This window comes from Microtus ochrogaster, chromosome 19 (assembly GCF_000317375.1).
Source record: "Microtus ochrogaster isolate Prairie Vole_2 chromosome 19, MicOch1.0, whole genome shotgun sequence".
NCBI classification, from domain to species: Eukaryota; Metazoa; Chordata; class Mammalia; order Rodentia; family Cricetidae; genus Microtus; species Microtus ochrogaster.
Genome location: NC_022021.1, coordinates 6,962,614 through 6,977,555, shown reverse-complemented (window position 1 = coordinate 6,977,555; position 14,942 = coordinate 6,962,614). Strand labels below are relative to the sequence as shown.

Here is a 14,942-nt window from a genome sequence, read left to right as displayed (position 1 = left end):
GAACTAGCTCTTGTAGACCAGGCTGGCCTCGAACTCCCAGAGATCTGCCTGCCTCTGCCTCCCGAGTGCTGGGATTAAAGGCATGTGCCACCACCTCCTGGCCTTAACATATTTTTTGAAGCAGGAATAGGACTTTGAAAATAAGTCATTTAACCTTACTTTTGTGATTAAAAAAATAAAAAATAGGGATGAAAGGCTATTGGCTGTTGCCTAAGGTCACACACCTCAGTGACAGAGCTCCCCACAGACCCCCACCCCAGAGGACATCCTTTTCATCAACTGTAAGGCACGTGTCACTGGTTTCACTCTTGAATTCACGGTTATTGTTTCTCTTAGTGGTTCTATTTGTCCTTCCTTTCCCAATAGGATGGGAGTTTTGGCTGGAGGGACAGGAAGGGGGGGGGGGCAAGAGATGACGATACAGCCATTTCTCTCCATGACAAAAATTCCCTGGCTCTATAAATTCATCCAGGATTCCTCAGGCAAAGAGATTGAGACAATTTATAAAAACGTCTGTCTTACCAAAGGGGAACTCGGGGAGATCAATAAAGCCCTGTTTGCCGCAGTCGGGAGTATGGTAGGCCAAGGGCTGGCTCATCAGGTAGGCTTTCAGCCGCGCGCCTTCCAGACCCTCCTTCATGAGGCGCACAGTGTGTAGGCTGGTGGTGGGGTCAAAGTGGCAGTTCACACCGACGATAGCGGCTCCTGTAAGCGAGAGGGACGTGTCAGCATGCGGGAGACACCAGGATCTGGTGGGTTCCTGTCTCCAGCGGGAAGCTTGTACTCAGCGACAAACTGAAGAATGGCAGTCGGTCTTCACGGCACACCTAACCTGTGTGAGCTGCGAGCAAGAGCGATGGCTGGCAGCCAGGAAGTGTTCTCTGAGAAAAGCACTTGGAAGAATCTCGTATAATTGAAGTGTCACTTAAGTACACTGGGCTGTCCATCTTTTTTTTTTTTTAATCATTGTTACAGCTTTTTTTTTTTAACTTTAAATTTCAGCAGTCAATTTTTCAGTGTTTGACATTATGTGGCAAGCACAATAATTTTTTAACACTCTTAGCTGCCGGGTGGCACCTGTGTTCCCCACCATGCTGTTCATCTGAAGCCGGAATAAATGCCCTCTCTCACCAGGCAAGTCTAACAAACTCACAAGGGCTTCTTGGGCACAGTAGCAGAAAGTCATTTAGGGAAAAAGTTTATTTTGGAACTCTATTTTTGAGAAAGAATTTTGTGTCTAGAATTAGGGGTGTGGGGAAAAAAATCTCCAAAACCTCTTTTGACTTGAGGTGACTAAATGGCTAACACCCAACGGTCTCATTTGCATGTCAGCCTCTTGGACTGGAAGCTACGAGAAGCTGTCACCTTAACGTGTTCTTCTGAAATCTGTGGTTGTGATGTTTGATTAAATGAGACAAAATATGTTTTAGATGCTTTATAGTCAATTATGTCTTGTGTCTGGACCCAGCATGATCAGTCAACCATTAGGTATGATTTTGAAAATTTCCTCATCCATAAGGTTTGAAGGGACAGCATGCTGTTGTTCTATCTTCTTAAAACGAGAGGAATTCCCAATAGAGCTTCTCTTTCTTCTTTTTGAATTTAAAAACTTTGGCAAAGGGTTGAAGGAGATGGCTCAGTTAGCACCCGCTGTGATAGCAAAATCCAGTGCCCACCAAACCTTTGGCCTTGCCGTGCAAAACTGCAAGCACCGCGTTAGGGGTCGAGTGTGGGGACAGGCCAGTCTCAGGCAGGAGCATGCTGGCCACCTGGCCTCAGTGAGAGCCATCCAACCTAGCTCTGTTTGTTTATCATCTTACCAAGTCTCTCTTTGTAGCCTAGGCTGGTCTCAAACTCGAAGCAATCCTCCTGCTGCAGCTTCCCTGGCACTGAGCTTATAGGGGCGCACACACACCCATTTTCACCTGGATCTTGATCTTTTTACTTTGATTTTGAATGTGAAATGCCCATAGTTTCTCTTTCTTTGTTTACTTTTATTGTACTGATTTATTAATTATATGTTGGTTGGCTATTTCCTAGATACTTGCTAGATGTAAGTTTCCTTATAAGAGGAAATATAAATATAATATGGTCTCTGATGTCATAGACTTTATATTTTAGCTCAGGACTTTGCAAAATTTGGCCCATGGATGCAACGTAATATTTTATGATGAATTAAACTAGGTAATGGCTATTCATTGCATTTTCTTCTTGGATGTTGACACAATAGAAAGAGGTGTCAAAGATTCTGCTAGGTGTGCAGTGGAGATCCATGCACACCTAGGTTTAGCATGGCATATTCTAAATACATCTGACTAGCAGCATTTTCACAGATGGAAAGCTATCAAATGAAGATATTCAAAATGAGTGGCATACGTAGAAAGCGACGCACTTTAAGGGCAGGGATGATCATTCCAGACACATGGAAATAAAATTGGAGCTAAACATTGGAAGATGGATTGGGTTTGTTAGACAGGGGTTATTAAAAACCCATGCTGGGATAGGCACTTGTCTAGCCACAGGGTGCTCAAGGCTGACCTAGACAGACCTGGTCTCCACCATACAGATGTTAATCTAGTGAGGGGCTAGACTTTAAACAGATGAATGAAATAAGTGAGGACCCGTGACGGCTATAACCGAAGCACAGAATGCAAAAGGCCAGCAGAATGATGGGCGAGGCCTAGCTGCAGGCCCCGCATGCCTGCCAGTCACTGACACAAATGATGGTGTGTCCTCCGATCCTCTTGAAGAAAGCTAACTTACCCCCCTCATTTTATATTTTCCATAAAATTAGGATTATACAATTCCTTCCTAAATATAAATATTTGTTACTGTTAATGACAAGTATAAAAATGATTTTTATGAAAAATCAGGAGGTGGATAAGAATCATAAATAAAACACATCACCGAAGTGTCTCCAGTTCAGACTGGGTTCGCTCTTCCTATGACACTGAGTTATAACTTGGATTTAAAATGCGACAGTTTAGAAAACAGCCTGTGAGTTCCCCCTAATTGAAATGAAACCCAATGTTAGGAACAGAAATTGGATAAAAAGATATATTAGGTGGTCAGTATTTCATATCAAAGTTTCTCTTGATTTATTATACCAATTACACGAAGCAAAGCAAGCTGGCCACCATAAGAAAGGAAAAATTTTGGCAAAGAGACAACTAACTTTGAAGTTATTAATGTTTAAAGAGTCTCAACTTGAGACACGTTTAAATAAAACACAATTTCTCCTAACGTTTCTTCTGACTTACCCAAACATACTTCTTATTTCTAAGCGTTAAACCTCCAGCCATATGTCTGGCTGCCCCTTTCCGAAGGCTGCCATGTATTTGTGGCTTGGGGATCCAAGAATGAAATTTTATCGTTCCTTAAAACCATAAATTTCATGAGTTTGAGAGATGACTCAATGAGTCCCAAGTTCAGATCCCCAGCACCCACGTACAAAGCTGGGCGCAGTGGCACACGCCTGTAGCATTAGTGGTGTTGTGAGTGGCTTCCAGGAGCTCAGTGGCCAAGCCAGTCTAGCTAACCCATGAGCTCCAGGTTCAGCAAGAGACCCTGTCTTAAGAAGTAAGGCAAAGAGCAATACAGGAGGTAAACATCCAGCAGTCACCTTGGGCCTCGACATGTGCACACGCACGCCATGTGCGCACACACACACACACACACACACACACACACGAACACGTAGACATGCATATCCCTCCACATGTATACAAAGTAAATCTGTGGCTTTTCTGTATGTATTTCCTTGGTACATGCCATAGCATGTGTGGATTCTTGAAACAGCGTGCGTTTTCTCTATGTTGTTTTAAAAGTTCACTAGAGGCGAACTGGGCAAAGGGAAATCTATCGTCACCTGCTTTCACCAGCCGCACTGCACACTCTCCGGGGGACACGCCATGCAGGTCTCCTTCAGGCCCGATGCACATGGTAGCAGCCACAGGTTTCCCAGATGTTTTTAATACTTCTACTGCCCACACAGCTTCTTCCACGTGCTCAAAATACTGAAATCAGTGAAGGGCAGAACACCTTAGTCATGTTTCCCATTATATTTATTATTATTATCTATTATTACTTAAGGACCCATCTAATGATAACCTATTTACTAAGCATTTGTGACACAGAAGAGGACAGAGTGACAGTTTGTTAGTGTAAATTGAAGAAAAACGTTTGAAAATTACTGTGTTAGACCAACTGAGTCAACGCTAGCACAAGTCTGAGATGGAAAAAGATCTCAGAAGCTAAATGTTATCGTTCCTCATTGAGATTTGACCATCATCCCACGCTGACATCACGAGAGCAGAAGGTAATAGAAAGGGGTCTGGCCATGGAACTCCTCGCTTACCTCGGCAATGAGGAAGTCCACATTCTTCTTCATGAAGACCTCCAGCTGCTGCTGGAATATTTTCTTTACTTCTATTTCGCTCTTGCAGCTAAGGTATGAAGGTGTCTGACTCACACCTCCCGCCACCAAAGCGTCTCCTTCATCTGCCACCTGCCGCGCAATGTCACAGGCAGCTTCATTGACCTTCTGACCCTAGGGTGGGAAGTGGAGGACACATCTCAATTTACACATGAAATTAAAAAGAATTATGCCCACCTTTCAGTTTTACTTTTAAAATCACTGCCTTTATCCCAGGAAACAAGGGTTATGTAGATCAATGGTGTATGGAGCCCAGACGTTTTTAAAACTACATTAGTAATCACGAAAGCCACAATGAACACAGTGGTCATATCTAGGCTCCAGCTCTGTCAAAAATCTATGAGAGGATTAGCAGTTTTTACATGAAAAAAGAACTAAAAAAGAATTTTCTAACACCTAGCCTGAACTGTTGTAGTGGTGACAATGGGTAATAGCTTTTACTATTAATAAGACTAAAATTCAGTTAGGATGATGACTAAGTTCATGACTATGTATGTATTTATCTCACACAGCAATAAATACACACCTAGTAAGGCACATTCTAATCTCTTAGACATGTAAGATTGAACTGGCCCAGAGGATGCATTTCCATTTGGTTTTTTGAAGCAGAGTCTCATTTAGCCCAGGATGTCCTCCAACTCTTGATACCCCTGCCTTCATGTCCCAAGTGCTGGGATCACAGGCATGCGCAACCCGGGCCAGCTTGTTTCGTGCTGAGATGGTCTCACCCTGTCCCCTTCAACTCCTGGGTCTATGTGATGCTCTTACTTCAGTCTCCTGAGTGGCTAGGGGTGCACATGGGACCACCTGACCTGGGGTGTCACTTGTGGGCAGGGCAGCGTGTCTGAGGGACTTGGTTCCACCCCTCACTCTGCAGACAACAACCACAAAATCCCACTTTATCCTTAAAAAAACAAAGCTAATCAACCAACCACCATCCGAAAAACCCAACACACACACACACACACACACACACACACACACACACACTAAAGAAAACCCCCAGGACATCCAGTACCACAGGTCATTTCAGCTGCTGGAATTTTAGAACTCCCACTGCATTTTAGAAAGGACAAAATCTCAGCCTTGGTGGGCAAGTGCTTTGACCCCAACAGAAGCTACCGCAGCTGCTCAGGCTGCTGCCCCCCTGTGCTCTGCACACCTCTGATCCCAGACTTGGGAGGCAGAGGCAGGCAGATCTCTGTGAGTTCCAGGCTGCATAATGAGAGCCTGTCTCAGAAACGGGGGAGATGTGTGGACTTGCAAAGACTGCACTTTGCTTAGCAATGGAGGAGCAGGATACATTGCTTCATAAATGCCTTCCCGTTCATCCTAACACGAGCACCTCAGTCCCGAGAGTGAGTCACAGGTCTCTTATCTCGGTAAGAAAGCAAAACTCCATCTTTTCTCTTGGGAGTGGTGTGTCTGTGTGGTCCTTCACAGGCGGTGGCCGGGGTGCGCGGTACTCACGGATATTTTCTCCGCCACGTAGTTCCCTCTGTTCTCCAGCTTGTCCTCGCTGGCGTAGAACGTGAAGGTCTGCATGACGTTTGCGCCGGCTCTGAGGAACTCCCTGTGAAGCTGGCGAACTGGGAAGGGCACAAGCGAAGCTGTCAGGTCACCCACTCACCCACGTGCGACGCTTTCTAGAGAGCTCTCAGGTGAGCAGACATCAGAATGGCTGTTTCAGCGGCTCGGCACTCACACATCTGGGCTTAAGGAGGGGGAACTCTGGGTCTCTTGGAACCTCTCTCAAGACTGTCATGGCTGGATGGTCGGGTGGCTGGAGAGGGCAGGGGTTATGGTGCTGTGTTCTTGGTTTAGTCTGCTCATTGTCAACTTGCTCTCCACTTACTGATTCTTTGTGAAAGTCACCAATAAACACGAGGGGGACAATCTTGTCTTGTCCTTGGGAAATCTATGATCCATTCAAGGACACCTGACCAAAGCAGTGTGTGGAGGGGCTCTGCAGAAGCTACTTCCTACCACGGGGAAAGGAAGTCACTGGGGCTGCAGGTTGGAACTGTCCAGGTTCTTGCCGGGTGGAGGTGGGGAAGGGAAGTCCCTGCAGTAGCAGCAGCCTGAGCAAACACAATGAAAGGTCAGGTTTGGCGTTTGGGGGAATGAAGGAACACCAAAGAGATGCTGGAGAGTGGCAAGACATAAAGTTGAAAAGGGAACAAACAGAGTGTAAATCTGGTACCCCAAAGATCATGCTCCGGACCTCAGGGATAGTATGTGATTAGCCCAGTGTTTTTTTTTTTTTTTTTAACAAGATGATTTTGAGTTTTTGTTTGATTGTTTTTTGAGAAAGTGTCCTGTGGTGGTTTGATTGAGAAGGCTCACACTCCCCAGGTTCATATTTGAATACGTGGTCCCCGGTGGGTGGAGCTATTTAGGAAGGATTGAGAGGTGTGGCCTTGATGGAGGAAGTGCATCCCTGGGGCCCGGTTTTGAGATTTAAAAAGACGCCCCATTTTGGGGGTTCACTTTGCCTCCTCCTTATGAGATGTGAGTTCTCAGCTGGGTGGTGGTGGGACAAGCCTTTAATCCCAGCAGCACTTTCTGGTCACTATTGGTTGGTGGTTTCAAGAGTGGGAAGAAGGCACACGGGGAGGGTATAGACGGGGACAGCAGACCGCAGACAGGCCTGGGCTGCAGTAGTGTGAACAGAACTAGTTGGCTAATCACGATGGAGGGACACCGTGTGGCACCATGGACCCTAACTTGTATAAGAGAATGATAGACACTTGGGGGAGAATGATCAGACTCTGAGCTGGTTGGAATGAAAGGTGGAGCGTCTTCATGAGACGGAGGAATGGGAAAACTACAGAGGCAGAATGGAAGACTGGAGGTGGGAGCAAAATGGGGCTTGTTGTCAGCACATGCTAGGTGGGTGTCTCTTGGTAATGGCAAATTTTAGGGTGGGTGGCTGAGGTATGACAAAGCAAAAGTTCACTGGAGAGGAGATTCAGGCGTTACCAAACTGCAGAGTGGATTGCCTTTATGAATACTGGATATACATAGATTGGGGGGGGGGCACAGAGAAAAAGACAATGATCCAAGTTCTAGACTCATCTAAAGTGAAGGGCAGGATTCAGGTGGCCACCAATAGAAGCAGGCACGGCCTTTGTCCTTAGCAGCAAGAGCTCAGGTTCAGTAGCAGGTATGGGAAACCCTGCAAGCATGTTCCTGTCTCATGGTTGGCTTTGCAGTTCATTCAACATAGCACACAGTACCATAGTTTAGAACGGAGCATTCACCAACCTGCCTCCGGGTGCTCCACAGCCGCTTCCGGGGTCCAGGGTCCAGCCTTTACATAGCCCCTCTTTTCCAGGGCAAAGACAAATCCTCCATCTCCAATCACAACTTCTCCAGCATTTAAACGTTCTAGGATGCCCTGAATTTCCAGACGAGGAAGAGAAGGAAGATGAGTTTCAAAGAGAAGTTCTACCTTTAGTGCTTTTGCAAACGTATTCTCGAAAAGTGTAGTTCCTTTAGCACTCTTAGTGTGAATGAGTTTCCACCTTCGCGAGGATGACTAGCTAGTTATAACTTCAGTGACAGTGCTGGAGAGATGGCTCAGCGGTTAGGAGCACTGGCTGCTCTTTCAGAGGTCCTGAGTTCAATTCCCAGCAACCACATGGTGGCTCACGACCATCTCTAGTGGGAACTGATGCCCTCTTTTGTCATAAAGGTGTACAAGCAGATATGGCATTCATATACAAAAAATAAATAAACTAATTAAAAAAAAGAACTTCAGTCATGAGGAGAGGTTCAAATGTTGAAGTCCAGAGCCAAATTATCTCAGATGTTTGCTCCTCTTATGACCATTAATTGTCTTCATGTGTATGTACATATGACCTAACATCATTGTGACCACTAGGTAAACACTCTGGAACAGACCCCCAGTTTCCAAGCTGCCAATGGTCTATGAATGCTAATGGATAGTGTCTGAGGCCAGTAACAGTGTTTCTCTGCTCTGCAGTAACTGGGATAGTGTCTGAGGCCAGTAACAGTGTTTCTCTGCTCTGCCAGCACTGGGATAGTGTCTGAGGCCAGTAACAGTGTTTCTCTGCACTGGGATAGTGTCTGAGGCCAGTAACAGTGTTTCTCTGCACTGGGATAGTGTCTGAGGCAGTAGCAGAGATTCTCTGCTCTGCTGTAACTGGCCTACCTAATGTTTCCACCAATGTATTGAAAGAGCTCCTTGACTTATGACCATCTTTGTTGTATGGCTATAAAACTTCACCAAACAAGCACAAAAGTGGAACGTGGAGCTTAGAGTGACCTGAGCCATAATAACTCAGAGTGATCGACTCCAGAATAAACGTCTCATCCCTGTGGGGTGAGAGCTGGGTTTTTGCATCAACATCAGAAACATACATATGAATTATATACATCAATCTATTATGTATTTTATACATTAATTTATTTAGAATGCTCAGCTATTGAAAACTGGCACACTTGTGTGTATGCACTGGGTTTGTGGTATGTGCAGAGCCTGGGAGTCTTTCAGTACACACGGAGAAGTACTTGGATGTATAGCAAAGTGGTAAGGCATTTGCCTAACATGCCTGAGACTCAGGGTTCTATCCCCAGCAGCATAAAAGAAGAGCACATATTTTCCCATTTGCATATATATATATATATATATATATATATATATATATATATATATATATATATATATATTTAAATTTTTACATACTTGTGGGCATAAAATGATAATCCAGTTCATATACACAGTGAATAATGAGCAAATTGGGGCAATTAGGATTTCAATTTCATTCAATTATTTATCATTAGGAGGGTTGGGATCCTTAAATTCTTTTCCTCTAGCTCCTTATAAAACACATAATAGATTGTAAACTATGGCCACTCTGATGAAGCACATCTTTTTTCATTTTTAGAAGGGCTGGGAATTTAACCTGGGATCTTGCGCATGGTAGGCAAGCACTCTGCTACTGAGAGCCATCACCAGCGGTGCGTATTAAAGGACGACAGACAGCCTTCTTGCTCTATCAGGAAACTAGAGAGAAGGTTAACACTGCCAGAGAGGTTGGGGCAGCATAGAATGCCGTCTGGTAGAAGACTGAAAAGTCACATGACACCTGGTACAGCCAGAACAGAGGTGGCCAAATCACTCGTGGGCTCCGTGCTTGGCATGCTCTGCAGCGGCAGATCTGTCACGCACCCACGAGTTTGTAAGTACGCACATCCTGTATCCCGTGCCAAGGACAGGGAAGTGACAGGCACGGCACTCGTGGACGGTTTCCAGTCCACTCCCCAGAGCTCTTCCATTTCACTGCTGTGGAATGATTGCCACTGTGCTCAGGTGCAAGAGATGGATTCTGAATTGTGAATTGGAAAGGGGTTTTATGGATTCAAAAGTAATTTACTAGTATAACTGTTTTTGCGGTTTCTAAGAATCATGAGCTTTAAATTAAACATATCCTAGTTCTCGCTCTGATTTTAGAAATGGGGAATTAAAGCCCAGAGTCTGTGAATAATTGATTCAAGGTCCTTATGACTATCTCGACCGCTGCTTCTAGATCTGATTGCAGATAGAGGTGAGGGGGCGGGGCAGCGCTTTGATTGCAGATAGAGGTGAGGGGGCGGGGCAGCGCTGAGAAAGGGAATCGTTCTGGGGACATATTGCAGTGTGCACGCTTACTACATTCTGTTTACCAGCCGCATCTGTGGGTTTTTAGAAACAAGGCGAGAACACGGGCTGCACGAACCGCTCGAGGAGTCACAGGCTTTCACACCAAAACTCCTCCCATCTTCTGAAAGCCTCCTTCATTTTAGCCCTCTGCCTCTCCATCCCACCCAAGCCATTTTGATAGCAAGTGCTCAGCGAGAAACTGTTGACATTTTCAGGGCGGAGCTGGAAATTACATGAGGATGTGTGCTCCCTGCTGCTTTCTCCTCCTTTCAGACCCCAAACACTTTCAAGCCTGGGAGTCTGTGAGTTAACAAACAGCTGTAAAGATACAGAGTTGCTCTTGTGCAATCTTGAAAGCCAAATATTCATCATGACTATAATGTGTCTAAATACTATGTCTAAACTTAACAAGTATACACATGTAGTATATAGGTGTACGTGTATACACACATACATACATGTTCTATATACATAATTGTATATGTATGTGTTATATATGTATGTATGTATCAGTCACATGAACTATGGTCCCAGAAATAAGCTATGAGTTGCTCTGGGCAGAAAGAACTAGTGAGATTGTGGCAGTTACCAGTGCTCACTGAACATATTCTCAAGTTTTAGCAACACAACATTTTAATATACAGAACGGCCAGGAATCTGATCTTTGGAAATAGGGGGAGTGGTGATTTAATTATCATGCCGATCATACTGTTTAGTGATTATGCCAGCATACTCTTAGATTAAAAACTTCCCTAGACATCAGAATTTCTTTGTTCCTAAGCTAAACCGTGCAATGCTGTTTTGTTAATCCACTGCCTGAGACTAAGACCACTTCCACAGTTTAGAACAAATTTGAATCGAGACTTAATTAAATACTGGCCAGGGAGATGGGCTCTGGTAAGGTCCATACCCAGAACAACAGGAAATGGCCCAGACTCACAGTCTGTAGCGGCGTAAGAAGGAAAACCCATAATTCATTGCGTTTCTCATGGGGCAAGCATACATCCTGACAAACCTCCAGTCTGTGAACCTCCCACCCACACGTGAGCGAGCACATTTGGTGCAAAATCCTCGAACACACTTGTTTAGGGGAGTGAAAACTTGTGAGTTGTTATCTCCCGTAAACAACAGCTTCCAGCATTTCAGGAACTGTCTGTCCTCGGGCAAGGGGCTTGCAGATCAGAGGCATTTTTGTTTCAGGGCTCTCTAAGGCATAGTAATGAAAACTTGGACTCACTTAGTTTGTGTGAAATTTTTACAAAGGAGTATATGTAACAGCAGCTTATTTTTTAAAAGCACGGATCAGCCTAGGGAACTAGCAGAATATATATCAATACAATTGCAGGCTCTTTTCTTTGTATTTTAACCATTTGTTTTTCTGCAGTGACTATGTGTCCTTGTAACATCTTTTAAATGCAGATATACAGGCATGCATATTACTGCCCTTATTTTAGCATTTATGTATTGGGGAGGCACCCTTACGCCACTTGCTTCTTGATAATTATCTAAAGACGCCCAACACACACACACACACACACACACACACACACACACACAGTTTTTTTTCAGACATTGTGTCACTGTGCAGCTAAGGCTGGTCTTGATCTAGGATCCTCTTGCCTCTTTCTCCTGAGTGCTGGGATTTCATCCCGTACCATCAGAACCTGCTAGAGTTCTTTAAAATGGTGGCATTTCTAAGCTTGAGTTTGGGAAGTGGATTAGAATGCATGATTTTCCAAATGGGGTCAAATGAGTGTGTGTCTGGGTGGGGGTGGGGGACATCATTTAGTAAATTATGGGCTGGCCATAATTCAAAAGCTTAAACCGTACAGCCTTCTTATACTACGCTTATCCATCACCCTCTGGGGCACGATGTTGCCAAATATGAACAAGATTAGCTTTCTCCCCTGAGAATTTTGGAATCGGTGCCTCTCCCTTCAAACTGGGCACACCAGGTGGTATCTCAGCAGGACATGCCTTACTTTCTTACTGAGTCAGCCTGGCTCCTTCTGTCTCCCAGCCATCTTCTGGGGTCCTCTGTGGTGGGCTTGATATCAGAGCTGAGTTTATACCCTTCTCCCCATCCATCCCTCCTTCCTCTAACCCACAAGGTCTGATTTGGACTGAACTCCCGTGTCCAGCAGGCCGCTGGGAAGCAGAAACGAGCTTCTTGTTAGGCAGGAGTGGAACCCGAGGGTATTTTGGTTTTTAGAACTCTACGAACAGCCCTTCCTCGGTGTTTTACAATCAATTTACTTATTCTTTTCTGAAACTGTTTTTGGTGCTCGCGTGAGGCATTTTTCTGTGGTCTTGAAACAAGCTGTGGATAAAACCTACCATCACTCCCCCACAGTCCTGATCTCCTAGCGGCAGCTGGCAGGATGTCGGTGAGAGGTGGCGTGAGCGAGGAACCGTCGGGCAGTCAGGTGGGCTCCGCAGCTGCCTGCTCCTCCTGCACCGACACCCCTCCAGACACCCCGCAAGCCCCCAGCCAGGGCCACCTCCACTAGGTGGGAAACTCCACCCTGGGGCCAAGAGCAGCTTCTGTGAGAGCTCCCTGGTCTTCAGTGTGCTGCTCTCAGGAAGTGTTGAGAATCAGAGGGGCGAGAGGGGGCGCCCTGACTTCCGAAGTGTTTGCGGGGGTGCCTTGGGTTCAGAAGACAATCATCCCACACATACAGGTCCAAAGTGGAACCGGAGGTGAGGGGCGGGGGAGGGGAGCGGGAACAGAAATTAGAGTGCGTTCTGTAGGAGAAACCCCAGGTCACACAGGAGTTCTACCCAGAACTCTTCTGATACAAGGCCGCCAACTAGGAGGACCACAGCTGGGCCCCAAACACCCCTCTGCCCTCACTGACGTTGGGTGTGCCCAGCTGGTGGTGCCTCTGAGAGTGTCCTCAGGTTCCCTGCAGACTTACCTTCTTGCCCTTCTTGCCGGCCACCGGTGCCATCTTTCCGATGTAGTAAGTGGCTCTGGATACAGCTGTGGACTGGAGGCGAGTGGGGTCCAGTAGCAAAGCCTGTGTTGCCTGGTGGCTGCAGTCTCTTTATACAGTGGCTTGGTTTCCCCAGCCTTGGCCAGGTCCAACACGCCCACCAGCCTTTGATTTGGGGCAGGGGCTAGCTGGGAAGCTGCCTGAAGGAGGAGATGTCGAGATTGGTCTCTGAGATGGGTGGAAACACCGAGAAGCAAGATAAGAAAAAAAAATACTGAGGTCGCTGCCTGCTCGTCTGCACACTGCCCTTTTGGCCGGTTGGTTGCAGGTCTCTGACCTTGATCTGGGATCAGGTACCCGTGACCCATTTAAGCTGCCAGACCAGGCCCCTAAGAATTCCATTCAGTGCCCAAATATTTGACAAAGGCGAAGATTCAAGATCACTACACGAGGAAGTGATACCCTGCAAGAGCTTGGTGCAAAGTGTAATCTGTATGACCTACGTCTGGCAGGAGGATCACAAACTTGGCATTTACAGGAGCACTCGATGCCAGTTCTCAAGAAGTGGGTACGCTCTCAGTGTCCTCCCAGTCAAAGAAACTCGGCAGTTTCTAGTGACAGGGCTTCTAATAGAAATACCTGCACTATCTTATAAGCACAGGGTCTCACATGTAAAGGGCAAAATGGAAATTGTTATGCCCAGATTCGCGGGGTCCCCACAAAAGCCAATAAAGGAGACAGAGTCCCACGTGTAAAAGCAAAGAGCCTTTATTTTAGTCAAGTTTGCAAACTCAGTCTCTCTGCATGTCCAACGTCCCGAACTCAATTAGAATAGGGTTTTATAGTAGTAAAGGTGGGGGTGAGAGGTCTCTGAGGTTTAGGGCCCCTGATTGGCTGACATTTGTCTAGGGGTGTCCTGGTGAAGTGTGCTGACAGGTGACCTTATCTACAGCAGTTGGAATGCCAGGTATTTCCTTTGAATGGTCTGCTCTTGGGTGGGGGTCGGGCAATCTCAGCCTGCCAGGCATTGTCTCAGGGTAAACTACTGAGACTCCAGACTCCATTTAAACTCATCGATGGCCAAAGTTTCAGGTGATAATGGTTGGAAGTAAAGAACTTCCTTTGGGTGACCTGCCCAGACTTAGCTTATCACGGCTGGTCCCCACAGAAATGACTTTGAAAACTTTAAAGTTCTACATGAAGGCTGAGCAAACCGGAAAGGAGCCGGAAGCAGCCTCAAGTGCAGGGCAGGATACCTGTCTGTTGATCATGAAACGGTGACCGTTTTTAACCTGCTCTTTGTTTTACCTTTCCCTAAATACTTTAAAAATTGTAACATAATGGGTCTTCTCATGAGAGCAGGCCAAGCGACTGGAAACGCTAGCGACCCTGGAAGTCCTCCCGGATATAGCGGGTCCTTAAGATCTTGTCCCCTTCGCCACCCCGAGGGGTGCACTACCTGAGTGGCCATGGACGATACCCTGTTCCAGTTGAAGTTCACAGCGAAACAGCTAGAGAAACTGGCCAAGAAGGCAGAGAAGGACTCCAAGGCTAAGCAGGCCTTCAGAAGAAAAATGTGGCGTGTGCCCGCGGGTGTGCCGAAAACGCCATCCGCAAGAAGAACGGAGGTGTAAACTGGCTCCGGATGGCGTCCCGTGTGGATGCAGTAGCCCCCAAGGTGCAGATGGCTGTGACCATGAAGGGGGTTGCAGGGAGCCGGACAGGATCACCATTGCAAGATGGCACCACATCCTGTCTTGCTGGTTATAAACAACTCCATATTTGTCTATGCCTTTGAGAGATGCCTGCCCCCCCCCCCCCCCCCCCCCCCCCCCCCGCTTCCCGCATGCCCTGTGGATATGGGTCCCTGGGCCTATCTCGATGCAGTCTGGTGGCAGCCAAT

The 14,942-nt window shown here is 46.3% G+C and overlaps 1 protein-coding gene and 1 pseudogene across 1 annotated transcript in view; one reads left to right on the top strand and one right to left on the bottom strand.

The window, feature by feature from the left end:
- Bhmt (betaine--homocysteine S-methyltransferase) overlaps positions 1–13,317 on the bottom strand; it is a 16,956-nt gene extending 3,639 nt beyond the window's left edge. Inside the window, exons 1-6 of the mRNA XM_005356491.2 lie at positions 13,022–13,317; positions 7,703–7,835; positions 5,906–6,024; positions 4,358–4,549; positions 3,869–4,016; positions 523–705 (exon numbers count right to left, since the gene is read on the bottom strand). Coding sequence (XP_005356548.1) covers positions 523–705; positions 3,869–4,016; positions 4,358–4,549; positions 5,906–6,024; positions 7,703–7,835; positions 13,022–13,054 — 808 coding nt within the window. The 5' untranslated portion in view covers positions 13,055–13,317. The remainder of the gene's footprint in view (positions 1–522; positions 706–3,868; positions 4,017–4,357; positions 4,550–5,905; positions 6,025–7,702; positions 7,836–13,021) is intronic.
- A 1,191-nt stretch (positions 13,318–14,508) lies between these two features.
- The window catches only part of LOC101982879, a 1,111-nt pseudogene continuing 677 nt past the window's right edge, over positions 14,509–14,942 (top strand).